This window comes from Manacus vitellinus, unplaced genomic scaffold (assembly GCF_001715985.3).
Source record: "Manacus vitellinus isolate BGI_N305 unplaced genomic scaffold, ASM171598v3 scaffold_48_pilon, whole genome shotgun sequence".
Taxonomy (NCBI): Eukaryota; Metazoa; Chordata; class Aves; order Passeriformes; family Pipridae; genus Manacus; species Manacus vitellinus.
Genome location: NW_021940593.1, coordinates 5014148 through 5041813, shown reverse-complemented (window position 1 = coordinate 5041813; position 27666 = coordinate 5014148). Strand labels below are relative to the sequence as shown.

Below are 27666 nucleotides of genomic sequence, written 5' to 3'. Positions count from 1 at the left end.
AAGGGTGAACAAACTGCTGCCTGAGCTTTGCTCTGCATTTTGAGTCGCTTTGCAGCAGTTTTCTGGGCTGTGGGAAGGAGTGGATGACAGCATTCCCTGGGAGGGGGGGGTTGTAAGGGGAAATACTGTTCTTGTTTAAAGTTGACAGAGGGCAAGGGTTAGGTGGGATATTGGGAAGAAATTCTTCCCTGGGAGGGTGGGGAGGCCCTGGCACAGGTTGCCCAGAGAAGCTGTGGCTGCCCCTGGATCCCTGAAGTGTCCAAGGCCAGGTTGGACGGGGCTTGGAGCAACCTGGGACAGTGGAAGGTGTCCCTGCCCATGGCAGGGGGTGGGATGGGATGAGCTTTAAGGTCCCTTCCAGCCCAAACCATTCTGTGATTGTGATTCTGTCTTTAGCTGTAGCTTAAATTCCATGGTGTGAGCACAAGCTGGTCGGACTTACCCAGTACCTGCAGCTGAGATTCTCTTGTTTGGCTGGAATTGCAGGTTACTTTCTGAACTGATTTGATTGATGTGTTCAAATCCTACCAGTTCAGCATGTGAATCTGTTGCACAGCCAGCCAGTCTTTCATGTTCAGTGTACCAGATAGTGGAGGCCCTGCCTGCAGGAGAAGGGATGGCTGAGAGCCCCCGTGCCGGAGATTCTCCCTGGGATCATAACCGGGTGGCTGATGGACATCTCCATAAAGATGTTGGGACAGTGTGACACAGACACATCTCCTGTGCCTCGAGTGTGTCACTAGAAAAAAAATTTAGAGGTAATTGGATGTGTCTGCAGGAGGAACTTGCTTCTGAGGCTTTGAAGTGGTTATTGAAATATTCATAATTTCCAGAACAGTTAGATAGCAAGATCAGAGTTTCTTATCTTTCCTTATTTCTCCTTATTTGTGAATGTAATTGATGATAACGTTGAGCTGAGAGGAATGTTAAAAACATATTCTGCAGACTCTGAACACACTGTAAATGACTTCAAGTGATTCTGCTTGTGGCTTGTGTCACCCTTACCTGGTGATACACACGGTCAGTGTGGAACCAAGCATGTTTTCAGTGTTGTTTTGTGATCTTAGAGTATGTATCAATTAAAAATGTTAGGAATGCCTCATGTTTCAGGGAGAACACTTGTTTTATATCTGTTCCTTGGTGGTGCAGTGCCCAGTTGTTATCAGCAGCAAGACTTTAAGCAGGATTTGCTGGTGTCACAGGCTCATCGGTGGCAGGGACGTCACATCTGACGTAGATGGGGAGCAGCTGAGTGGGAATAGTCAGTGGCTCTATAATCTGGGGCCTGATACAGAGATAATAAAACTACTTGTCAGCACTGGGGGAAGGAATATCTTGGGTTTCTGGAGTCCAAATTCTGAAATTTGGAGCTTGTGGCAGCATCAAAGCGTCACCTTCGGCGGCGGCATCAGCAGTCCCAAAACACCAGGCTACAACCACAAAGTTACCTAGAAAAGGCAAAAAATGGGGACCCTTAGAGTAGGGAGCAGAGCTGTTTGGCCTTCTCCTTCTGGCCCTCTTGCTGTCGAGGAAGGAGCTCCTGGATGGCTGCGCTGGGGAGGGGGGGGTTCGTGTCTCCAGCCGCGGTGGATTTTGCTGGAGCGCGTTTTTGCCGTCGGGGCCAACGGTGGCAGATCTCCAGTGCAAACACAGGGATTTGGCACCCGTGTGATGGGGAGGAAGGAAGGTGGCTGGAGTTTGGCAAACTGAGGGGATTTTTCCCGCCTGGAGCATTAACCACGGAAGGGAAGATGCCAGGGCAGCCCATCTGCACTGTCAGGAGGTCTGGCTCCAGTCAGACGAATTCCCATCGTGTGATTGTACGCCTGTAGTGTGTTGGCAGTCGAAGTTGTTTGGGGTTGGTTTTCTTCTTTCACTTTTTCTATCCTTTCCTGGGTTTCTAATTTTTCTAGACCAACTCTGCAATAAGAGTCTTCCTCTCCTTCATGCAGATGTATTTCAGAGACATATTTGATTTACAGTACAACTCTGAAGAGGTTATTGCTGGAGAGAGGAGGACTGTTCAATGCTCAAAAATTTGGACTGTTTGCACCAGAAATAATCTTGACTATTTGTGATGTGCCTTTCAAACCAGGCTCACTGTGTGTTACGTGAAACTAAATTAATAAAGACAAACACAGGGTTTGTTTTGTTTTCCAAGAGGAACAGCATTGAACATGAATAATATTGATGGTCTTTTGGGTGGGTTTATGAATAGTAACAGCTGAAATGCAGAGGACAGCATCATGCATGAGGATTTATAGATATTTATATTACAGTTCTTGAGGCTTGGAGTCTTTTTGATCTGGGTCTGATGTGTTGGGCTTCAAAAGTAGGGTATTTGAAATAAAATATTTATATTGCTAATGAAATATGGAAATATTATTCTAGGCTGAGATTCATAGTGTGTAAACTTAGTTTTCTTCTCCTTTACTTGTAACTCTGGGAAAGATAGTTTGGAGGAAGCAACTGTTGTGGTTTGGCTACTGTCTAATACATATCCAGTAACAAACCCAAATTTTAAAAACTATGACAAATACTTGATTTAAGCCTTCAGTGAGGCTCTGTTTTCGCTGTGGTTTCTGCCAGCTTTCCTTTTCCTAATCTGCATGGCTGGCTTGGAAAATTATGCTGGAGTCAGCATTTTAGAGCCATGTTACCATCAGTCACAAGACTCTTCTCAGTTTCCTTGAGCGTAACTTCCCTTCCTGTTTCCATTACTTTTTTTTATTTTAAATTTGTGCTACCACTTGCATTCCCAGAGGTTCACCACAAATATGACTTTCTAACAATAAACAACTCCCAGGTAGTCACTGTAGGTAAAAAAACCTCACCAAACCCCCCCAAGCACCTGCACTGAGTTAAAATACGGAACACGTCGCAGACATATAATCTCTCCTTATTTTCCTGTTTCCATCCTGTAGCGGGGAAAAAAACCTGCTTTTTCTGCCCTTTTTTATTTTTTTTTTGAGCTTAATTTGTTTTCCTTTGGAGATCTTTTGCTGTTTGGGTATAAATGTGAGGAGGTTTGGGTAGTCTCGAGAGGAAGGCAAATACCGCTCCGTCTCTTCAGTAACGGCGTTAGCTCGGAGGTTGCCCGAGGACACGGGGCTCTGTTTCCAGCTCTTCCCTATCTCTGGCTGACCCAGATCCTGAGGCATCACACGGATGTGTGTTTGGCTGTGTTGGAGACGGCGGCCAGAGCTTGCTGCTGGCTGAGCACAGAGCCCAGGAACGCTCAGGGTTGCTCCAGTCCAGGACCCAGACGGGCAAGGTTTGAGCACGGCGCGAGTGGTGGTGCCTGAGGGGGGTTTTTTTTGGACAGGAGGGTGAGGGGAGGTTGATCTTGCTGTAAAAAGCTGCTGGAGAGATAAAAATCCTGGTGTCTAAGCAGATTACTCAAAATTAGACTGGTTGGGGTTGGAAGGAACCTTGGAGTTCTCATTCCACCCCCTGCCATGGGCAGGGACACCTCCCACTGTCCCAACTTGCTCCAAGCCCCGTCCAACCTGGCCTTGGACACTTCCAGGGATGGAGGAACCACAGTTTCTCTGGGCAACCTGTGCCAGGGCCTCCCCACCCTCCCAGGGAAGATTTTTCCTCGTGTCCCATCATACCTCATGTTTAAGGATTTGTGATGGTCTGTTAATATTTTCACGCACCCCTTTGTGTTTGGGGGCGGAATGTGGAAGGTGGGTTTCTTGTTGCAGCTGTTGAAAAATAAGCTGGTATGGGTCCCACTTGTGCTGCAGGTGATAAATTACTTTAGGATTGAGCCATTAGGATTGTGGAATGGAGTACAGAAGGAGATGAGTGCTTGGGTTACCCTTACCCTGGGCAGAAAGGCCATGGCTGTGCCCCTGGGTGCGAGCACGGGCTCTGGGCCTGGTGCCTGGCTCTCCCTCCCCCGTTTGAGGAGACTTCCCAGTGTGAAATAATTGTTTGGAACTTAAACTGGAGGCGGGCCCTGCCCTCCCCACCCCATCCTTTCCATCCCCATATCACTGGAAGCAGGATTTCCGTACTATGAAAACAAAAGCCCTGCTTAGCAACTGCTCCTGGTTGGGTGAAGCCTCCCGTGAGTGTTTGCTGGTTTCCATCACTACTTCCAACCACAAGGAGAAAGGGAGAGGAAGAAGGCTGAGCAGAGATATGTAGGGCTTCGAATCATGGAATCACAGAATGGTTTGGGTTGGAAGAACCTTAGAGATCATGTCATTCCAGCCCCTTCCATGGGTAGGGACACCTTCCACCAGACCAGGTAGCTCCAAGCTCCAGTGGGGTAAAGGGGCAGAATCACCTCCCTGGAATTCCTGAAGAAGCAAAGGGATGAGGCTTCATCAGGTTTGGAGGAAGAAGGGGTCTGGATCACTGTGCACATCCCCATAGACACTTCTGTGATGGAAATACTCCCTGGTGGTGGTTCCCATCTGGAGATGAGCTGTTTGGTTATTCAAATGTGCTACAAGCCCTTTTATTTTTAAATCCTTGCTGCTGAACTCTGGGCTTGGGTTATGGGCTGTTAAACCGAGATCTCAGCCCGTGAGTGGATTTTTCTTTTTATTAAATTAGGATAGGAAATACACGCTGAGAGTTCTTTTCCTTCTTGGTATAAAGTAATTTGGAAAAAAATGGGCTGCTCGGGGATTTATGTAGTATACAGGCAGGGTTGTTTTTTTCCTCTCTGAAGCTACGTAAGTAGCTGCTCAGGGTATGTGGGTGTTGCTTTGCATATTGATCCCAGCCTCTCTTTTCGTAGTAGTAACTCCACTTGCTCTGACTTGGTGTCCTCAGGACAATGTTTTCCATCTGGGGACGACCTTGGTAACCTTTCCTGGAGCTCTGTGTGACTCAGGAGCCCACCTGTGCTTCGATTTTATACTTACAGCTGTTATATATTTGCATGTGTTTGTATTTACAGTACAAAATCAGCTTTCCTGGCACGCTTTAGAGTGCCAGCAGTCCCTTGTAAGGGGTGATTGATCCTGGTTTGGTGGCAAGGCTGCCCTGGAGAGAGGGAAACATTGCTTGAGAGCTCATTAGTGCTGTCCAGCACATAATTTGTGGCAGGCATCACACACTGGTGTGCAGAGGTGCTTGTCCAGGACAGGACGTCCAGTTATTGAGGTGTCAGTGTTATTGTTGGTGATGATAAAATGCCTGTAGAGGAGGTGACTGTAGCAGTGACTCAGACCCTGCTGTAACAGTTTTTGTGCTGTAAAAAGGCAGGACAAGAGCCCCTGTGTAACTCCTGCTCACCAGTGGGGCTGGGGAATTCCCTTGTGGGTTGGTTTATAAAGCATTAAGTCCTCCAATCCTTACAGCAGTTGGATTTCTCCTGGTTATTTGTGTGCACGTGTAATCAGTGTAAATCTCAGGGTCTGTTTTCCAAACACAAAAGGTCACTGTTGTGTCTCCCATCTGTGCCTATCCCTGGACCTTGCTCATTTGAACTCTGTTGTTCCCTGGTGGTGGGATCATCTCAACTTCCCTGGGGTGTTTGGGAAGGGCACTCAGGGTTGCAAGTGAAACACACCCACTGCCTCTGGAAGGACTGGAAAATCTCCCTGGCTCCTGGTGAGGAGCTGCTGAAATGGCTGAGGATTTTACTGATTTCTATAGTGACTGTTGCCTTGGCAGCAAAGCTTAGAGAGTAAAAGGAAGGCGTGATTTGATTTGGGAGGACTTTGGTTTTCTTCAGTCGAGTTTCAAAGTGTTTAAGGAGGAGTTTGGAGGTGGGCAGACTGGGTTTGGGGGTCTTTTTTTTTTGCTACTGAATGTGTTTTTCTCTTATCAGTGTTAATGGCAAGACTTAATGCTTTTTGCTTGCAAGAACACCCCAAACCTGTGTCTTGTTCTCAGCCCCTTCCAGGGCCTAAAGGGGCTCCAAGGGGCTCCAAGAGAGCTGGAGAGGGACTGGGACAAGGGATGGAGAGACAGGACAAGGGGGAATGGCTTCCCACTGCCAGAGGGCAGGGATAGATGGGATACTGGGAAAGAATTGTTCCCTGTGAGGGTGGGGAGGCCCTGGCACAGGTTGCCCAGAGAAACTGTGGCTGCCCCTGGATCCCTGGAAGTGTCCAAGGCCAGGTTGGAGGGAGTTGGAGCAACCTGGGCTAGTGGAAGGTGTCCCTGCCCATGGCAGAGGGGTGGAACAAGATGATGTCTAAGGTCCCTTCCAACCCAAACCGTTCCATGATTCTAAGTGTGGAGGTGTAACCAGCTGATGATTTTGTGGCTCATTATCTCACCCTTTAACCAATGAGTTGGTTGCTCCCACACTCAGCCCTTGTGCCCAACAGCACCTCTGCAAAGCAGTGCAGAAGAGAACAGGTCTTGATAGCCAAGGTTGTGTATAGTTAGTGCCCTCTCAAATCCTTGTTCCAGCTGCTGTGGTCAGGGGGTTAGAACCACAGACGTGCAGATTGAAGTGGTGGTGGCAATTACTCCTGATGGTTTGAGTTAGCACTTGAGTGTTTGCTGGGAACAAGGGGGGAAAGAGGTCATGTAAAGAGGAGGAGGTGGGACCTGGAACCCTTGATGAGGTTGTTTCATCCCGCTGGGTCTTGTGCCGGGTATTTTGAGACGCCGGTTTTACACGGCATCATTATCATAGTGCAGTTGGCATTATTGTGGTAATCACATTGTTATTTATAATTCCTTAATGAAGCAGCTCTGCTGCAGATGGAGGGAGTGTTTCAGTGGCCTGGCCCAGCCTAAAGAGCTCGTGTCAGAGCTGGGGATGCTTGTGTGCCCATCCTTGTAGGATGGAGCTGAACCCATGGACGTGGCCTGGCAGCAGCCGATGCTGGTCCCCACCTTTTGTGGAGAGGATGAGACCTTTTGTGGCAACAGGGGGGTCAGTGAGGGTTGTTAGTCTCCTGTACAGTTTCTGCAAACCTTACCTGATCAAGCTGTCACAGATACACCATAGGGAACAAGGAATTTTTAATGTGACAAGCTGGAAGGTGTTCGTAAAGAAGCTTTTTCGCCTGTTCCTCCTCCATTAGACAGGCTGTGAAACAGAGGCTTGAGTGGTAGGTGATGTTAGAAATTCTAGTTGGTTCTCCTCATTTTAACTCTCAATGAAAACAACTCCGTGGCCTGTGTCCTTGGCACAGAGTATTGTCTTTCCTCTGAGCCTTCCTCCCGTGAGTATCAGTTACTCTGCTTTTACAAAAGGTTCTTGATAGTGATTTACACGCTGGTGGTGTGAGAGCAGCGGGCTGGGATTGCACCTGGCTCGTGCTCCCAGAAATGTCAGCCCTCAGGACTGAACTTTCTGCTCAGTAGCTCCTTGGTGAACCCCTCACCATCCTCTTCCATCCATCCAGCACGAGGTGGGCTGGATGTCTGTGCCTCTGCCTGTGAGAGGGGATTTCTTGTTTTTAAGACTCTTAGGAGATAGATTTATGTTTCATAATCCATGAAGTTACAGAAGTTGGAGTCAAGCAGTCTTTATTCTTCGTGTGGTACCTTAAATAGCATCGCTGGTGGTGAGTTTAAAACACAGTCCCCAAGTGCCACATCCACACATCTTTTAATGCCACCAGGGCTGGTGACACCACCAGGGCTGGACAAGCCTTTCAGTGAAGACATTTTTCCTACTGTCCAGTCTAAACCTTTCCTGGCTGTTGAGATGTAGTTTGAAGGTTGGCTACAGGCTCCTAAGCAGTGATGGATGGAGCCCTTTGCCCTGTGTCTTTGGGATTGTGAGTCCTTAAGAATGTCGTCAGGGAGTGGACAGAAAGCCGGTTTGTTGGGAGGATAATGGTTCAGGGTTTGCCTGGAAACTGGGATTCAGTCACTCCAGTGTTTGAAGTTGAAAAGGTTTAATGTTGCCCCCCCTCGTGGTGTACACAGGGTGCTCTGGCAGCCCAAGCCAGGCTGGGTTTGTAACACACAACTTGGAGAGGCAGCAGTGGAGCCGTGGAACAGCACGGGAAGCTGAGGCCCTGCTGCAGACCAGGTGTTGTAACAGCATTAAAAAATAAATAACTTAGGCTTTAACAGCATTGTAAGGCATCATCCTTGGAAAGAAGAAGCCCGTGGAGAAGTCTGTTAGGATTAGTTGGGAATTTTTGTGCCCTGGGATACCTCAAGTACAGTGAGCACACAGAGATAGGCACAGTGGAGAGCCGAGCTGCTCTCCTTCAGTGCCAGCCTTGTAGGAGCTTCTAATGTGGGTTACCATGCATAATTCAGTCCTATTTCCATGTTCAGAGCTCTGTAACTAAATACTGATTTGCTAAACACAACTTGAATAATGAAGCAATCTGTGGCTGAAAACCTTCTTGGTACTGAGGAAAAAAAAAAAGAAAATAGAGCTGCATCTTCCCTTCTGTTTTAAAACAACACAGATATTCACAAGGTGGAAGAGTCATCTCCATCCCTGGTTTGCTCCACGGATTTAAATATGTCCCAGCAAGGGAGAGGTGCCCTATTCAAAGTACTGCCAGTCCTTCCTCCAGAGCTCTTTTTTTTTCTCAACCATCATGGTTCATTCCAGGGAAAAACAGACTGAAAACTGCACCCTGTGTTTCCTGCTGAGTTCAGAGGCAACAGGTCAAAAAACACATTGGTGTGCAGTGTGGCCATGTTTGTACAGGAGTAAAGCTCTGTATCTGTTCTGAACCACCTCACCTCCAATCTTGCCAGTAGAGTAAATTATTTTGGTTTTTCTCAGTCACAGCTTTGCTCCCTGCAATGAAACACAAACACTTGGTAGCCTGTAAGAGGCTAAAAATATTCTTGAAGCTGATAAAGGCTTGATGTGACTTTTCAAAATACATTTTTTTTCCCCATGCTGTTACTTTCTTTCTCACACGTGGTCTGTGGGATGGCAGGTTGGAGACAAGGGGGGTTCACTGGTCTCTTCCCTTTGCTCTGGGGAGGACCAGTTTTTGTTGGTTGGTTGAATAAATGTCTCAGCCGTGGGGGTTTGCTGGTGGTGGTCACTGCCATGGGACCACAACCTCTTTTGCTGCTTGTGCCTCAAAAATTCAGGAAGTAACATCTGTTTTCCTGTACCTTTTGTATTGGAAGTGACCAGCTTTTCTAAGCTATTTTTGTAATTCACTGGGTGCAGAAGTTTCTTACCTAGTTCGTCTTTTCTTTTAAAGTTTTATTTTCCTCCTGGTTCCTTTTTTTAGCTGATAGAAAACAATTCTTTGAATTGTAGCACTATGCCATGGAAACAGTAAAATCTACCTCAAAGAGCTGCTAAACACCTGCAAACCTAAATGCTTTATTTTTGGGCTCATCTGTTTGGACACTGATTTTCCTGCTGGTGTTTTGGCCCAGAGAGTAGATCCTTGCATGATTTTTGAGTGTTGGTGACCTGGTACATTAGATATGGCACCTGGAAGTGTTCAAGGCCAGGCTGGACAGGGCTTGGAGCAAACCTGGTCTAGGGGAAGGTGTCCCTGCCCATGGCAGTGGGTGGGAATGAGATGGTCTCTAAGGTCCTTTCCAGCCCAAACCATTCTGGGATTTTGTGGGTTTTGCCTTGCAGAACAAAAACCAGGCTTCATGTTCAATCACTAGTGCAAAACATTGCATTAAGGTACCGGTCTGTGAGGGGAGAAAAGGCTTCTGACATGAATAATGCTGAACATTCCCTCTGTAGATCCTTAAATCCGTGAGTATGAGGATTGTAAGAGGAGTTTGGATGCTGGTTATGGACCAGAACTGCACAGCAATGGAAAATGCAACAACTACAGAGCAGGCAGGAGTCTTCCCACAGCTGCAAAGTGGTGTTAAAGCTCTTAAGGAATCAGCAGCAAAGCTGGGAAGGACAGTGCTGTGTGTCCAAGGCTGGAGCTCAAATGAGTTGGTCTTTTCCATGCAGAATCGAGGTGTTCTTCTGCAGGAGTTTTGTCTTTGTCCCTGCACTGCCAACAAAACGCTGTCCTAACGAGTGCTTTTGGGTGTTTCCCCTCCCCAGGAAGAAGAATGCCAACACGAATATGAAGTGAAGTGACTCCTATGCTCTGCCAGGGCGCCCGGATGCTCCTGTGGGCGGGTTAGAGACGGGCACCCGCCTCCGGCCGGATCCTGGGACAGGATGAAGCCAAGGAGGAGCTTCCCAGCGCTCTGGAGTGGCAGTGAGCGCTGCCCCCTGTGAGATCCATGCCAGACCGTGCCCCGGCTGCCTGGCGAGATGAAAGAGGTGGTGCTGTGGTCGCCCGAGGAGGTGACCGGCTGGCTGATGGAGAACGCAGTGCCCGAGTACTGCGAGCCCCTGAGGGGCTTCACCGGGCGGGACCTCATCGACCTGACGGAGGAGGACTTTAAGAGGACGCCTCTGTCCCGGGTGTCTTCCGACAGCGGCCAGCGGCTTTTGCACATGATCGAGACTCTGAAAATGGCTCACCACATGGAGGCTCACAAGAACGGCCACGCCAACGGGCACATCCGCGGCGGCGGCGGCGAGAACGGCTTCGGCGGCAAGGCGAAGCTCAACGGGGTGCCAAACGGGTTCAAGAAGGAGATGATAAAGATCCCCATGCCAGAGCCGGAGCGCTCGCAGTACCCCATGGAGTGGGGCAAGACTTTCCTGGCTTTTATTTATGCACTTTCTTGTTTCGTCTTTACCACAGTGACTATCTCAGTCGTCCACGAACGAGTGCCTCCCAAGGAGGTGCAGCCTCCCCTCCCAGACGCATTTTTTGATCGCTTTGATCGGGTGCAATGGGCTTTTTCTATTTGTGAAATCAACGGCATGATCCTTGTAGGACTGTGGTTTGTTCAGTGGCTGCTCTTAAAGTACAAGTAAGTAAAACCTTCAGAAAACTGACAGCTTTTGGAGGGGAGGGGCTGGTTTGCATCCAAGTGAAGTGAAGCTTCTTGTGATCTCCTGATTTGGGTTTCCAAAACTGAAATAGGTACCGTGCAGTGCGAGCTGCCTGTGCAAAAGGCAGAAGTTTGATCCAACTATTCCCTAAGAAACTAAATAATACCCCTGGTTGTGCTTGTCTGCACAACTAACTGCAGCCCTTTTTATGTGCAACTGGGTGAAATATGTTCTGAACTCAGTTGCTTGTTCTGTTTGTTTAGAAGGAGCACAGCTCACACTGTTGTGAGGGCAGCTGTGAACCAGGACCCGAGGGAACAGCTGGAGCTGTGTCAGGGCAAGGTCAGGTTGGATCTCAGGGAAAGGTTCTTCCCCCAGAGGGTGGTTGGCACTGCCCAGGCTCCCCAGGGCAGTGGGCACAGCCCCAAGGCTGCCAGAGCTCCAGGAGGGTTTGGACAACGCTCTGAGGGTCAGGGCCAGGAGTTTAACTTGATTATAGTATGGATCCCTTCCAGCTGTGTATATTCTGTGATTTAATGTCTCTGTGCTTTGCCTGACCTAAAGCCCTACCCTAAAACTCCTGCACAAAAGCAGCAGGTGGGGGATTAGCCTGTGCACCTGAATATTGCTGCGTGGGAAAAGCACTGAAGTGCCTTCTCTTCTTGCCATTGGGTGGGGCAGGTAACATCAAACACGAGGGATGTCCAAAAGCCAATCATAAAATAAGCAAAAGCCTAGATCTGCACTGAATTTGGAAGGTCTCAGTGCTTGTCCCAGCCTCTTGCTCATACTGGTCACAGTTGCAAGGGTGAATTTGCCTTGCAGTGGAATATTAACCTGCCACTTCCCCTCCTCAGAGGGCACGTGGATGTTTAATGCGAGGTATTTATAGAGCTGGAAATGCACACCTTGGGCTGCCTGACCTCGAGTGTCTGATGTAAACCCTCGTGCTAAATGAAGTGTTCAAAGTCAGGCAGGTTAAGCAGTAAGAGGTGGCATAACACCTTTCCTTTCCACAGCCAGGCACCAGCACAGCCCCACAGTTGCCCAGAGGGGCTTCTCTTCTTTTCTCCTCTGCTGATACATCTCATTCTCTACCTGTTCACTGACTTTTTGGTGACTTCTATGTAGAAAACTGAGGAAGGAACATAATTTGGGCCCCACCATGTGAAATACAAGATCCTTTGGTTCACGGGGCTTGGGAATGGCCTTAGAATTAAAGATTTCCCTTTTTGAAAGAAATAAAAGCAGTGGCCAGTGAATCACTTGCCCTTGTAATGGAGCAAAACATTAAAACTTGAACACAAGCAGGTGGTTCACCCACTTAATGAGGTGCAGATGGCTTAAAAGGAGAGAATTTTTAGCCTGGGGCAGGATGTGTGACACAGCTGTGGATTCCTGTGGGAATGGGACAGATTAATCCACAAGGCTGAGGTGATGGTTTATTCATCTTTATTTTATCAGGTAAAATTTTAAACTGTTATACACTTGTAAGAGCTCCTGGAAGGGAAGTTCTAGCTTCAGTACCACTCTCCTGTTGGTGGGTGCATTAATTCCTTGAGGTCTCTGAGCAAAGCCGAGGGAAACTCCTGGAGAAGGTGATGTGGGATTGCCCTCAAGAGAGAGGCGTGGGGTTAATGGGTGGTGTGAGGGATCAGACACCCTGTGATGGAGCTGAGCAGAGCCTTTAGGGGGAGAACACCAGAATTCTTGAGGTCCATGGAGGTTTTGTAGCAGTGAGATGTGGGTTGGGTTTGATGGTAAGGTGCATATGTTGGTATCATTGACAGATGTGAAGGTTCCCCCCCATCCCCACTTGCTTTAGTGTGTTCCTTTTCACCTGCCTTATAGAGACACAGAATGGTTTGGGTTGGAAGGGACCTCAAAGATCATCCCATTCCAACCTCCTGCCGTGGGAAGCCCCTTTTAGGGGGCTTTTTCTGGTGTTAGGGGAAGGTGTCAGGGAGTCACAGAGCTTTCCATCCCCGGTATCAGCCCTGGAATAGCTGATCAGTGGTGGTCAGTGTGTGGAGTGGTCACACAGTGCTCTGTGACACCATTTAATGCATCGTGACACCAAAAATCTTCTATCCATGAGCAGAGGTACTGAAGTCTGAGAAGCCCAAGCTGTGGCTAAGCAGCATGAGGGGAAGAACAGGAGACATGCTCTCAAGAGCAGGAGGTGGCTTTGGATGGTGAACCACCAAATGGGTGGTGATTTGGGGCTTCAGAAAGAGCTGAATCACTTCTGTGGTGTGGGTTATCACTTCCCTTTGACACTTAAGTCAAGACCAAAGGGAGTACATTAGGCCAGGTGGACCTTCCTCACTTCTCTGGCCTCTGATGGGTCAGGGTTAAGCTTTGCCCCCCTCTGATGTGAAGGTCAGATGTGCAGCCCTGGCTGCTGGGCAGGATGAGACCTGGCTGCTCCCCTGCTCAGGTGACAGACACCAGTCAGGGGTGTCTCCCCTGCAAGCTCAGGGTCACTGGTGAAGCAGCAGCTTTGTGACCTGTGAGTTGAATTGCAACCAGTGGCTGGGTGGAACCTTTCAGGCAGCTTCAGTTTCAGGCTTTTTAAAACACTGTTCTTCACCAAGCAGTGAAATTCCTGTTGTTTATCCCACCAGATCCATTATTTGCAGATAGTGATTTAGTCCAAGCTGAGCCTGCTGTTCTCCCAAGCCATGAAGAAGGACAACAGAGATGTGTCATTCATGATACTCATCACTTAGGTTCTCCTCCTTCAGTCCAGGGATTGCTTGATCCTGTGGGATATGCCCTCCATGTCTCCTCTGTGGGACTGCAGAACTGGGGCCAAACTGGGGGGGGGTGTTGGGTGTGTATGTGCAGCTAACCAGGGGTTCCCATGGCCCCTGGGACAGGCACAGGGTGCCCAGAGAAGCTGTGGCTGCCCCTGGATCCCTGGAAGTGCCCAAGGCCAGGTTGGAGCACCCTGGGCTAGTTTCCCTGGGCAGGTTTCCCTGCCCGTGGCAGGGGGATGAAACAAGATGTTCTTTAAGGTGCCTTCCAACCCCAACCATTCTGTGATCCCAGGATTCTGAGGCTGTCCCTGGCAGGGAGTTGGGCTGGTTTGTGCCCAGGGAGCAGGAGCAGGAGGGGGTGTGCAGGTCTGGGCTGGGCACTCGGCACCACGGGCAGCCCCAGGAGTCCAGCCCGGCTGCTGGGGCAGAACAAGGCTCTCTGGGAAGCATTCCCAGATGTTCTGGGAGAAGTACAGCACTGGATTTTGGCCATGCTTGACATCTGATTCACTCATGGGACTGAAAAAGCAGCGTGTGCACTGGTGAGGTCTGGAGAGTTGGAACAGAGTTGTCTGGGCCAATAATCACTGGCTCTAAATCACACACGCACACAAATCCTCTGAGGAAGGGGAAATAGGAGGCTTTTTACATTTATTTTTTTATATGTATTACAGTGCAGAGCACTCTCACATTTCCCCAAGCTGAAATGTGCCAAATCCATCTAAATTGAATGGGTTTGTGGGTAATTTTAATTAAAAAGAGAAGTTCAGCGTTCGATAAAATGCTGCCACTTTTTCAGGCTCTTAAAATATGGTGCTGCTCAGTCTTTAATCCCCAACTCCCCTGTTTGCCTTTATGATTATAAAGAAAGAAGCAGATTCAAGTAGTAAAAGCCAGGCACAAGTGTGAGACCTTCACTGGATCACCCTTCCAGGAGAAAAATTCTGCAGAGGAGAAAACCTGCCCCAACAACTTGGTACCTTCCATGCTTAAATTTCAGTCTGTGGAGCCACATTAATAAGTGTAATTTTTAATTCTAGTCTTGGTCCATGTTTACATCAGAGGAAAGAAGAAAAAAGGGGGAATACTGTGTTAGAGCAGTGAGCACTCCAGTGCAAAATGTGTTTACCCTGTAAGAGTTGATGCTTTTCTGATAAATCAAGGCACTCAAGTTGTTATTAATCTGGCACTGCAAAGTCATCCTCCTCCAAGAGTGGAGCTCTCCAGTTTAATAACTCTGCCAAAAGCTATTAAAAATTAAAAAGATGGACAATTTTGAGTTTTGAAAGAGCTCAGCTTGATAGGAATACTATTTTTTTAAAAGTGAACACAATAGCAGCAAAGGAGTTGCAGTGCCTGAAGGGAACCTCCAAGAAAGATGGAGAGAGACTATTTCCAAGGACCTGGAGTGCCAAGACAAGGGGGAATGGCTTTCCACTGCCAGGGGCAGGGTTAGATGGCATATTGGGAAGGAATTGTTCCCTGTGAAGGTGGGGAGGCCCTGGCACAGGTTCTCCAGAGAAGCTGTGGCTGCCCCTGGATCCCTGGAAGTGTCCCAGGCCAGGTTGGATGGGGCTTGGAGCAACCTGGGCTAGTGGGAGGTGTCCCTGCCCATGGCAGGGGGTGGAACAACATAAGCTTTAACATCCCTTCCAACCCAAACCATTCTGTGATTCCATGAATGCCAGAAGCTGCAGCTTGAGATGACCATAACTGCAAATAATTATTTAAAATCAAGCAAAACCAGCAGGGTCTGTAGAACACAAAGGGTGGTTAACTGCTGTAATTGGATTTGCCCTTGATTCCTGCAGTCCTGGCAGTGATGTCTCTTTAGGGTCTCTCTGATGGGTGTGCCAGAAGAGCTTTAATTGTTGTAGCTCTTTCCTTGAGGTTTTCTTAGCTGTTACCCTGTGGTGACACCCAAGGGGCCAGTTTTGGGGCTGGCTGTCCCTCCTGAGCCCAAGCTGCCTTGCTTTCCCTCTTGTGCTCTTGCTGGTTTTGCAGAACCAGCTCTCTGTACCCCAAAGCTGCATCTGCCCTCCAGGGACTCGCTGGCAGCCCTCAGTAATAAATGTCTTTGCAGCTGGAGAGTGGCTTCCCCTGCAGACACCCTGTGCTGTGGCCAGGGCAGCTCTGCAGTTGTAGTTTGGAGGTTTCCTTGCTGATGTGACTTGCTCCCTTTGTAATGCTGCTCAGGAATGATGTGTTCTCACTCCTTCGGGTTATCCAAGCTCTTTCTTCTCAAGAGCCCCTTTGTCATTACTAAATATGTGTGTCAGCTGAAACAAACTTCCTTCTTTTCATCTTAGAATGAAAATACTGTAACTTTATCCCCCTGCCTTGAATAGGAAATTGGTGACAGCCCACAACTAATGGGGGAGTTTGGGGCATGAAATCCCTTTTAATGTCTTCAGCACCCAATCTGCACTGGCCTTTGTGTTCTAATCCTTAGATTTCCTGTAATCACCTCCGTGGGTAATGTTACTGGAGTAGTTGCTCTTGTGTTTGTGACCTGGAAGGCGTGGGAAGGTTTGTGGGGCAGCTCAGTGTTCTCAGGTGTAAGCTGATACTGTCACGAGTTCCAAAAGCATCAGAAGAAAACAGCTGGTGGTTTTGTTTTATTTACCTTTTGCGTATTTTGTTTGCCTTGAGTGACCTCCTTATTTTTATCCTCTTTTTTTTTCTTTCCCCCCCCTCCTAGGTCTATAATTAGCAGAAGATTTTTCTGTATAGTTGGCACACTATACCTGTACCGGTGTATTACAATGTATGTGACCACGCTCCCAGTACCTGGAATGCATTTCAAGTGTTCTCCAAAGGTAAACTGCTTCTGGCTGCCTTTCCAGATTTTAACCTGCGTGTTTCCCACATGTCCTGCTCTTCCCAAAACCCCCAGCAACGCTTTCTCAAGAGTTGTTACTAAGGGAGGGGATTCTGCCCCTCTGCTCTGCCCTGGTGAGACCCCACCTGGAATGCTGTGCACAGTTCTGGTGCTCCCAACATAAAGAAGGACATGGAACTGTTGGAGCAAGTCCAGAGGAGACCACCAAATTGCTGAGGGGACTGGAGCACCTCCCCTGTGGAGGCAGGCTGGGAGAGCTGGGAATGTTCAGCCTGGAGAGGAGAAGGGGTCTGAAGGGGCTACAGGAAAATAGGAGAGGGACTGTTCATTGGGAACTGGAGTGACAGGACAAGGGGGAATGGCTTCAAACTGAAAGGAAGCAGGTTTAGATTGGATGTTAGGAAGAAATCCTTCCCTGTGAGGGTGGTGAGGCCCTGGCACAGGTTGTCCAGAGAAGCTGTGGCTGCTCCTGGATCCCTGGAAGTGTCCAAGGCCAGGTTGGACGGGGCTTGGAGCAACCTGGGCTAGTGGAAGGTGTCCCTAATCTTTAAGGTTCCTTCCAACCCGAACCATTCTGTGATTCTAATTTGAGAACACTGGTTTGGCCTGGCAGGGACATCCTCCTGCAGATCATTGGCTTCCCTCTTGGTGGAGGTGTTGACAGGTGCTTTGGGGCAGTGCAGTCATTCCCACCCTTTTCAAAATGCTGATTTACACTACTTCTGTGGCATTTTCAACTAATTTGCAGGATCAGCAATTTTCTGTCTCCACCAAAGCAGTTGAAGGTGTGCAGCCTGCAGGTGTGCCACGCGTGACTCATTTATTTCTAACCACCTCAGCGTGTCAAATCCAAATATGATTTGTGTTTGAAAATGGCCCCACGAGGCTTTTCTGAGGCTGGTGGAACTCTGTCTCCTGCATATATATATATTTTTGCAGTTGTGGTAGCACAAGGGCTTGTCACCTCCTCCCCAGTGTAGCACTGACTCGTGTTTGTTGTGCCAGGAAATAAACTGGGCTCGCAAAAGCCGTGGATGAAACCAGGCTACTGGGACAGAGGTGCTTGGACAAGACCCTTCTGGTCAGCCTGGAAGGGTGATTCAGCTGCTTGGGGTGGAGATGGGACAGGGGTTGTGGTGTTGCATCCATCTCATGTCACCCAAAATGTCTTTGTGTGCACAGCCATAAATTAAGTAGTAAAATCCTGCTGTGGCTTGGGGCACGTGCTGCCGTTGTTTTGGTGAGGATTGGCAGGTGCAAAGAGAGCTGAACTGCTGCAGTTCCTCAGGGAGATGAAGGCAGTGAATGTACTGACACCAGCACTTTGCCAAGGCAGAATGTTGGCCAAGCCACGTGTGGCTTTTGGAGGGACCCAGAGCTTTTGGAAAGAGAGGGGAGTGGGAGAGGAGTCAACACAGTGTTTGATCAGTCATCTGTTATGAAATTAAAAAAGAACACAGGTATTTATGGGCTGAAGGGAATAAATCGCCATTTTTGGGAATTTACAGTGTTGGCAAATCCTTCTCATTACTCAAATAGAGACAAGCTTGTGTTGTGCTCCTCCATTGCCCCAGTCAGACTAAGGATTAGCTGGGTTTTCTTGAAAGCTACAAATACACTGGTGGGAAAAGAATAACTTCTCAACACCTTACTAAGTTATATATGATTGTGAAGAGTGGGCTTTGGGGAGCATTTTAATGTTTGTAATGAACAGTTAACAGGAAATGTTTAATTCCTGCAAAGAACCTGCTGAAGTCTGTCAGAAACTATTAATTGCCACTTCTTGAAGTTGGGCACTGTGCTCTGACAAACACCACACATGTTTTTGTTGGACTGGGAGGTGGAAAGAGATTACTTTGAAGACTTTTCCAAGGTGGCCTTTGGGTTTGGAGTGAGATACTCTTCATCAAGTCTTGGTTTCAGCAGCTGGATGTACAGTTCATCCTGGTTTCTGTTGGATTGTCATCAGTAGGGCCTGTGCTGTTATCAAGATAATTTATTTTAGAGTTGCCTCTTGAACAGAAGGAAAACCTCACATGAATGCCAGCTGTAATAGGTGCAAAGCATCAATAAAATCATGGCTCATTTCCAGTTTTTTCCCCCCCTAGAAAGGTGCTGCCAAGTTTGGGGATTTATTTGCTGCTTGAACTTGTGAATCAAAGCAGAAAGAGAGAAGAACCAAAAGGCAAAGTCGCTGGCTAAACCCTTTGCTTTAAACAAAGGTTTGAAACCTTTAACCTGAAAGGTTAAAGCTGCTATTTTACTGTACTTTTGTGTTTTCCCCTTGCACCAGCTGTTTGGAGACTGGGAATCTCACCTGCGAAGGATAATGAAGTTGATTGCTGGTGGAGGATTGTCCATCACCGGCTCCCACAACATGTGTGGTGACTACCTGTACAGCGGCCACACCGTCATCCTCACCCTCACCTACCTGTTCATCAAAGAGTGTGAGTGCCTGGCTGATCAGTCCTTCCTGACTGAGGGAATTATTGCTGTGCTCGGTGGTAAATGCAGTTAAAGTTAAAATACGTGTGTTTTCCAGGGTGAGAGGAAAGGGTCTGAGGTTGTGCTGGGTGGGGTTAGGCTGGACATTAGGGAAACCCTTCACCACAAGGGTTGTAGTGCTTTGGGGTTGGTTTTTAGTTGGCACTAAAGCTCATTTAGTTCCACCCCCTGCCATGGGCAGGGACACCTCCCACTAGCCCAGGTTGCTCCAACCTGGCCTTGGACACTTCCAGGGATCCAGGGGCAGCCACAGCTCCACTGGACAACCTGTGCCAGGGCCTCCCCACCCTCCCAGGGAAGAATTTTTTCCTAATATCTCATCTAAACACAAATTGATTAATTAGATTGGCCAGGGTATATTATATCTCCTTCCAAGCTTTCATAACCTTTGTATTGTCCAAGGATCTCCTTACCCCGACTGCAATTTTAAGCTACACCTTAGGAGAATGGGACTTATTTTGTGATCTCAGCATTCCTGCTCCTGATATTCCTGCAGGATTGCAGTCCATGACCTCTGCTAATTACAGCACTAGTCTTGATAACACTTTGAAATAACTGCTGCTTGTGCTTCCTTGCAGATTCCCCACGGCGACTCTGGTGGTATCACTGGCTTTGCTGGGCACTCAGCATGGTTGGGATGTTCTGCATCCTCCTTGCTCATGACCACTACACTGTGGACGTGGTGGTGGCTTACTACATCACTACAAGGCTATTCTGGTGGTACCACACAATGGCCAACCAGCAAGTGAGTTCCTGCCACTCCTGGGGGGCTCTGCCTGCAGTGGGGTGGTGATGGGGAAATATCCAGCAGGAGTGAACCCACCCACGTTTGCAGGAAAGAAAGGCATCATTGGTTGGGTTCTTCTTGTGTCTTGACCACAGAGAGATGTGAAGGTCTACCCAAGGCAGGCAGGCCTCTGCTTTTCCCTGGATAGCCTCAGTTTTTGAAATCCTTCTGAATTTGGGCCAGTTTGGTGTTAGCAGAGCAAACCATTTAGATATGGTGGGGTTCTTTGCCTGGTTTTTTTGTTTGTTGAGGCCAGCTGGGTTTTCCTTGTGTTCTGTGGCTTGTGCCCTTTAGTTTGATGACAGGCCTCTTGAGGAATAGTATAAGAGCATCACTAAAAATGAACCAGTTTTTTTAAATGTGTCCAAGTGGTGGGAAGTTCTCCTGACCAAGGAAAGTGTTTTCCTTTTGGAGGGCAGTGCAGCTGAGAACAGGCTGCTTCTGACCTAAGGCCCATATCTGGGAAAATAGGGTGATGAGGGAAATACTGAGAACAAGGAGCTGCTGAGGAGGAGACACAGCACTTGATGATTATACTCAGTCAGAGAGGAGCTGTAAAAGGTTCATCAAAGGTTGACTAAAGAGGTTTAAATGATGTCTCATGTTACTGTCATTGGTTTTCCCTGCCAGTGAACTGGAGCAATAAGAGAGGAGCTTGCAGGGCTGAGGAATGTGAAACCTCCCCTGCTGTGTCAAGGGAGGATCTCAGGGAAAGGTTCTTCCCCCAGAGGGTGGTTGGCACTGCCCAGGCTCCCCAGGGCAGTGGGCACAGCCCCAAGGCTGCCAGAGCTCCAGGAGGGTTTGGGACATGGTGAGATTGTTGGGGTGTCCTGTGCAGGGCCAGGAGTTGGAGTGGATGGTCCCTCTGGATCCCATTCAGCTCAGGATACTGATTCTTTGAGACAAGATTTACAAATCTCTGCCACAGGTAACAGACAGAGTGAGTTAAGAGAAGCTGAACTTCTCAGAAGCTCACTTCTACGGCACATTGGTGTCCAAATATTTTCTGTGCACTTGGTGAAAGATTTTTTGCTTGTGTGTTGCACATGCCTCAGTTAATTATGTTTAAGAAAGACCTACTGTGATGATAGGAAATGAGTTAATATTGTGACAGGCCAGAGTTTTAGATCGTATCATAGAGTTCTTATAGAATGACCTGGGTTGGAACAGACCTGCAAGATCATCTAGTTCCAGCCCCCCTGAAGGCCTTCTGGCTACAACTCATTCTCTGTTCCTCTGGTTTTGATGTTACTTGAAGCAATCACCACAGTCAAGCCCTGTGGTATGTTTTTAGCCCAAAATGCCTAATTGCTGATTAGATGCACTTTGCTCAGTCAGTCTGGGAGCCACCCTGTCCAATAGCAACCTGTGCTCAGACTCTGTACCTCTTGTCATACAGCCCCAGATGGGCTTCCAGGCTTTGAATCTGCTCCTGGGCTCTGTTAAAACAGTTGCTGGGTGGCTGTGCTTCCAAGTTGGAAGCATTGCAGTCAGGATTGCCCTGAGTCCTAATGAGGACTTGCTTCAGCAAAGCCCTTTGCCTTACTGTGTGGAAACATGCCTGTTGTGCTGCATGGTGTGATTCAGAAGGTGGCTCAACATTGCTTCCCTGAGCTGCTGAGATGTTGGGAAATGCCAGTCCCTGGATCCTTTCCTGAGCACACCTTTGTGTGCTCACCTCTCCTTCCTCATGTGCACAGGGCTTTGGCTTCTGTCTGACCTTCAAGTTAAAAGCAGAAGTGGCTTTATTTTACGTGTGAGCTTGACATGGAGGTAGAGCTCAGTGTACAAGCCCAGTGCTTGCACTTTGCCGTGGGCAGATTCGGTGATTCCCGGCTCTGGTGTTGAAAACATGCAGCAGGGTGGTTGGATAACTCCCTGGGGGCCTGCCCACTCCTTGTGTCTCAGCTGGGGCTTGCTCGTGGCTAAGAGAAGGAAAAGGGTGGGTGGGAGCAGTCTGGGAGCACGTGGAGGGCAGGGCAGGGCTCCTGACCTGCTCTGAGTGGGTTGAGGTGTGCCTTGCTCACTGCCTGGGAAGTTCCAAAGCCATTCTTGAGCTACAGGGAATTTCAGAGATACTTATGGTAACAACTGTGCTTTGGGCTGGGTTTTTCATTCCCAAGGGAGAGGAAAGACTGATCTTTGGGCCATTCATTTTTTTTTTCCCTGAGGGCCCATCGAACAACTGAGGTCTTGGAAAGGCTGGTGAACCTCACTGGGGTGTGTGCAGGGAGGCTGTGGAAGAGTAGCTTGGCTTCTCCTGATCTTTGTCTGTGCAGCTCTGTCTGGGAGGTGTTTCTGGGCCTGCTGGGAGCTGTTTGGGAGCAGCAGTGACAAACAGGACCGACGAAGCCGTGCGAGCGAGCGCTTCCTAAATCCTCCCTAACTCTCCCCTTTCTCATTCTCTCTCTCCTCGCAGGTGCTAAAAGAAGCTTCCCAAACTAACCTCCTCGCAAGGGTCTGGTGGTACAAGCCCTTCCAGTACTTTGAAAAGAATGTCCAAGGCATTGTACCTCGCTCCTACCACTGGCCCTTGCCCTGGCCGGCGCTGCGGCGGGGCCGGCCGGTGAAGTACAGCCGCCTGGCCAGCGACACGTGACGGCCAGTGCCGGGGCAAGGACCTGGCCCAAGTGCTCACAACTCCCTGAGAGAAGATGCCATAAGAAAACAAACAAAAAAAAAAAATTATATAAAAAAAAATCAACTGCTCCCTTAACCCCCTCTCTTTTAACAGCTCCCCTCGACTCGACCCGTTCAGTTACCTGGTAAGCACTGTGATCTTTTTTTTCCTCTCCAAAGGATCTCTGCGTTGGACAAACAATAAAGAAAAATTTAACTTATCGTGCACTGTTACACGTTTCTTGTCGGTAGGTTTGGGATTTGCATTTGCCCATCGCCATGTTCCTTTGTATATGATGCGACGACATAAACGAGAGCTTTTGTATCATGAGTTCTGGTCTTTCCAGTCACGTCTGGGAACAAAGCATATTATTTTCTTGGGAAAACATACTTTTCATATCTCTTGCCCCAAAGATTGGGCTGTAAGCCATTTTCTAGCAAATGACTATATGAAGGTTTCTAAATACCTGCCTTGGGTGAAATCAAGAAATCTTTCTTACCTGTTGCACCGCGCTACGAATAAGATGATAGACACAGAAAGGTTTGGTAATCCTGATTTTGTAGAATCTGCAGTGACTGACTGTGTCAAAAAGTGCAAAAAAAAAAAAATAAAAAAAAAGGAAAAAAAAAAAAAAGAAAAAATGTAAAGTGATTTTCTAAGTATTTCCTAACTTTATTTTTCAAAACGTGTATGAAAAAAAAAAAATTAAATTTAAAAAGATTTTTACATGTCAGAGAATAGAGAGTTAAAATTTAAAGAAAATGCTTCTTGGGAGAGAGAGAGATTTGTCTATGTTTCTAGTGCCTTTCTTGTCTTGATTGTATGGTCAGTAGGCAGTCTTAAATGTTTTTATTTAAAATAAAGTATTCCATGAAAGCAGAATTATATATACTATATAATTACTAATTTTTGCATTTATAGCTAAATTAAACTGGAAATTTGCTTATAATGTTGAAATTGCCATGTGTTAGGGAAAAAACCACCCCACCAAATAAAAAGGGTCCGATCTTGTTCACACATTGTGGGCAGGTCAAGCTAAAAAGTATCACTTTATTCTTGGTAGCTGGATTTTAACAAGTAAAACAGCCATGAATTCCTGTTTTTTAAGAATTTTACAAATGATCACTGAGTGAACTACGTATAGTTTCTCCATCCCCTTTTGCAGTGTTGTTGAAAAACAACAAAGATAATCTATTTCTTTAAAATATTTGTGCAGAAACTGCATGTAATTCTGAGTTTCACTCCTACCATACATACTGTATGTCTGGGGAAGTATCCTATCCTAAACTTGCCAATGTGCAGAACAAAAATAGTTTTTTTTAAAAAAGAATGAAGAAGAGAAAAATATATATATAAATATATATATATCCATTCTGTATTTTACGTGAAGCAGAGTTATCTTCTGTAGGTTTTTTGTGTATTCACAAGGTGATATTTGTATTGTAAAACAACAATGGTGAAGGAAAATAAAAAGGCTTTTGAAACGTGTAGTTTCCTTTATCTTTTTAATGTTAAGTTGAAAATTTAAAGCTGGGTTTATTCTTCCAAACCTTGCCTTTAAGTTGATGTTATTGCACTGTAGGCCATCCGATTTGGACTGTATGGAAACTGCATTGATTTCGAATTGCTGTTGGGCAAAACAGTGCCTTATCTGAAATAAATGCTATGCAATCGAGTGCGGGAGCCGGGGGCGGGTTGGGAGGAGCCTTCCTGGGAGCCATCACCAGGCCTTGAAAAACCTACCCCAGAACTGCTGGGATGGAGCACAGGGCAGGGGGAGCATCCCCCACTGCCCCAGGGTCTGTCAGTCCTGGCGCTTGGACGCCAAAAAAAAACAAAAAAAAAAAGGAAAGAAAAGCAAATTTCTGTGAGTCCGCGGTGGTGAAAGTGTCATTTCTTCTTTTCTTTCTTTTTTGGGGATGGTTTATCTCGACTTCTCTACCCTGTTCCTCAACCTTGGCCAAAAACTTCCTTGAGGAGCTGATGGGGTGTTGCTTCTGCTGGTTGTGGCTTGGGATGCTGAACAAGACCAACCCGTTCCTTATCAGTTCTCTGTCTGCCTGGGTGGGAGGGAGGGAGGGGGTTTCTTGGCCAAACCCTTTGCAACAGCATTTGCAGAGCTGCCTGAGAATTTAGGGCTCAGCTCTGCATGCTTTGCCTTCAATTCACAGCTTTATCTTGGCAACTCTGGGGTTAAAAGTCACTTTTCAAAGCACCCAGGGTGATTTTTTGAGGGAATTCCCGCTTTTGAGGAGTAGGTTTTTCAAGGCCTGGCATCACGCACATCCAAACCATTGACATAAGTAAATGTATGGATATATATATGCACATGACATTAAATGGAATCTGCTGAATCCCTGCATTGTAGTGTCTGACTTACTGCATGGATGCTGCTCCCCGTGGTCCCAGCTGTCCCACCCGCCCTGCTTTGGTGCTGCCTTGGGAGAGGAGTCTGGGTGAGCCAGGACAGGGAGCTCAGTGCCATGGCCTTGTGCTGGAGGAGGGGACCCAGGGAATGCTGTGCCTTGGGGGCTGATCCAGAGCTGTGCTGCCTTGTCCTTCTCCTTCCCAGGGCGGATCTGCTCGGCAGCACCGTTTTTCCTCAGATGGGCGATGGCTTGTGATGGTGCTCCTTGTTAAGCGTTGCAGTAATGACCTGGGAACCCAAATTTCCCACTTCAGCTGTATTTTTTTCCCCCCCCAAACCTCACAGGTATGGTCCATCTGCAGTGATTCATGCCTGGTGTGTCCTTGCCCCAAAGCATGGGAGGTTTTTTGCTGACAACTCTGCTCAAAAATGTTATCTCCTGCCATCGGGATCCTGTGTGCTGGTAAAAAAGGACTTTGGCCTTCATTTAATAAACAGCATTGTATAGCAGGCCTTTTAATTGCTGTGAGGGCTGTGGGGGCTGTCAGGATTATGTGATCCTCCCGGGTCTTCTGGGTTTCTTTAAAAAAGGAAATTTCAGTCCCTTTGTTACCCATCAGAAGGGTGTTTTTGTTTCAGAAATTTACAGAGAAGGTCGTGGTCTCCTGTGCATTTATAAGGGAAGAGTTTCATTTTACCTGATCCCAATTTCCATGGCTTGCACAAAATGAGCTCTCCAAGAGACCAGGAAATGCTGGTTTTAAAGTGAAATGAGGATGCTGGAAGAAAGGGTCACTTTCCTGAAATGATCTGGTCTTGCTGTGGAGGGATGAGAAACTGAAAAGTAAGGAGCAGAAAGGGAAGCAAATGCTTCATGGATTTACATATCAGAGCCAGTTCCCTGAATTTATTTTTTTTCCTAGGGGATCTTAGAGGGAGTTTGAATCCTCTTTCTTAACCATTTGGAAGCACCATGTTTGCTGTATGAGGAAATGCACATTTGGCAGTCTGTGTTTACTGGTTTTCCTTCTCTCAGCTTTGCCTTGTTCCTTCAGTGGATCCATTGATCCTGAGTGGCTTTAGACGTTTTTCTTGTTGAAAATGAAAATCCTGTGCTGTTTGCAGTCCCTGGTTGTGCCTGGGGAGGTCACAGATTGGTGTCGTGTGTAAGCAGTGATGGGTAGAAGCCATTTTTCAGAAGGATAAATATTTTAAAGAAAACATAACTTTCTTTAGTGTCTTTTAGCACAAAATGGCAAGGGGAAGAAGTTGGAGGACTCTTGGTCTTGGGAAAGAGGATGATCTGTGGGAACCTTTAATCTTATGAGAAGGGAACTTGGCATGTTATGATGTCACATGAGCCCAGACTGATGTCCAGGGCCAGGCTGTCCAGGCATGGCAGGACAAGGACCTCAAAGGAAGAATTTTCTGGGGGTCTGCATGCATTTAACAACTGTGCCTGCTTTCAAATCCCACATTTCCTCCCACCCCAGGATGGAGTATAATTTCAGGGATGCCCTGAGCCCTCCAACCATGGTTGCTGTTTCTTCCCAAGCTCCAGTTTCCTTCCAGCCTGGATCTGTAGAGTTCTGATCTCAACCATCAGAGGTTAATGAGCAGATCCCTGAGCATCCTGCCCCCGACAGGACAGCTTTTCCTTGGAAGTTTTATTTTCCAGGCTAGGTGCTCCGGTGTGGCTGCTTTGGGGTGAGCATCGTGCCTCTGGTGGGACCCCTGTCCTTCCTCGTGGTGGCCAAGCTGGTGACCTGTCCCAGGGGGAAGACATGAGGTTGCAGAAGCCAGGTGCATTTCCAGGACTTCTTTGGGGCAGTTTGTTGTTCCTCACTGGGTTGACAGTGGCTCTGAGGAACCTGTTGTGCTACTGTGTGATGATCTCTGTGTGCTCCACCCGGCACCATCTCGGTAATCCAACATCTCTGGGGGGAACAGTTCACATTTCCCACAGGCAGAGGGATTTCCCAAGCCCTCAGCACTTCACCTGAGGTCTTTGCAGTGCTGAAAGTCCCTTTTCTGCACCCGAAGGCTTGTTGGTTCCTGCAGTCCTGAGCCAGGGCGTGTGGACATGGGCACATCAGCCGGGGGAGATGGGGAGCTGTGGGTCCCCATACCCTCACGTAGCAGTCTTCTGAAAAGGAAAGCAATTGAAAACATTCCCCTCAAACATGTTTTGAGCTGTCACCAAACTTCCTTTTCCTCCTCTACCCCCACCAACAGGTGGTTTGTTCTCTCTGGAGTTACAGAGCCACGGTGAGGCCTTTTCCTCAGCTCCCTGCAGTCCCTGGGGTGAGGCTGGCAGGGCAGGGCACACCATCACTGTGGCAGTTCATTAAAACTCAATTTCCTGGCTTTTCACGAGGATCTAGCAAATGTATCACCAACGAGCCAATGCACAGCCTATTCCTGGCTCATCCCTGTGCCAGGACCTTTCCTGTGACAGCAGAGCAGCTGCTCCATGGTTTTGTCAAACAAGGCTCTTCACTTACCTCCAGGGCCAGCGCAGGATTTGGGATGCCCTCGTGGCTCAGACGTTCCCAGCAGCACAGTAGTGCCCAGGGATATCTGGCACCCCACATGGCAAAGCAGGTGGCTTCTCCACCGGTGTCAGGGGCAAAGCAGGTTCCCTGGGAACTGCAGGGAGGAGATAAGGTATCAGTAAATCCCGTGTCTCCCAAGCAGCCAGTCCAAAAATCAGCGAGTCAAAGGGCAATACTGAACATGACCCCGGAGTGGTGACGCAGACCCTGCTCAGCTCCAGCTGGAAGGTTAACCCTTGGACTGGGGGTGTACGGGAGAAAAGGGGATGAAAGAGGAAAACTGAAACTCCCCAGCTGGGATGGAAAACGTCAGAGGTGATCCCAGCCTTGAATTCCCAAGCAAAGTGCATGGATGCTGGAGGGAGAAAGGGGAATGGCTAGTTGGAGCTTTCCTCTCCTTTACCACCACATCTGAGGGGTGGGCTGGGTCCT

General features: G+C 47.9%; 1 protein-coding gene across 4 annotated transcripts in view; it reads left to right on the top strand.

The window, feature by feature from the left end:
* SGMS1 (sphingomyelin synthase 1) overlaps nucleotides 1–23801 on the top strand; it is a 68612-nt gene extending 44811 nt beyond the window's left edge. For 3 of the 4 annotated variants that reach the window (XM_018079942.2, XM_018079944.2, XM_018079943.2), the window contains 5 exons: nucleotides 9947–10773; nucleotides 16259–16376; nucleotides 18693–18903; nucleotides 19483–19649; nucleotides 22111–23801. In XM_018079942.2, the coding sequence (XP_017935431.2) occupies nucleotides 10163–10773; nucleotides 16259–16376; nucleotides 18693–18903; nucleotides 19483–19649; nucleotides 22111–22290 (1287 nt within the window). In that variant the 5' untranslated portion in view covers nucleotides 9947–10162 and the 3' untranslated portion in view covers nucleotides 22291–23801. The remainder of the gene's footprint in view (nucleotides 1–9946; nucleotides 10774–16258; nucleotides 16377–18692; nucleotides 18904–19482; nucleotides 19650–22110) is intronic. The other variant, XM_029962616.1, reaches the window with a different exon arrangement.
* The last annotated feature ends 3865 nt before the right edge of the window (nucleotides 23802–27666 follow it).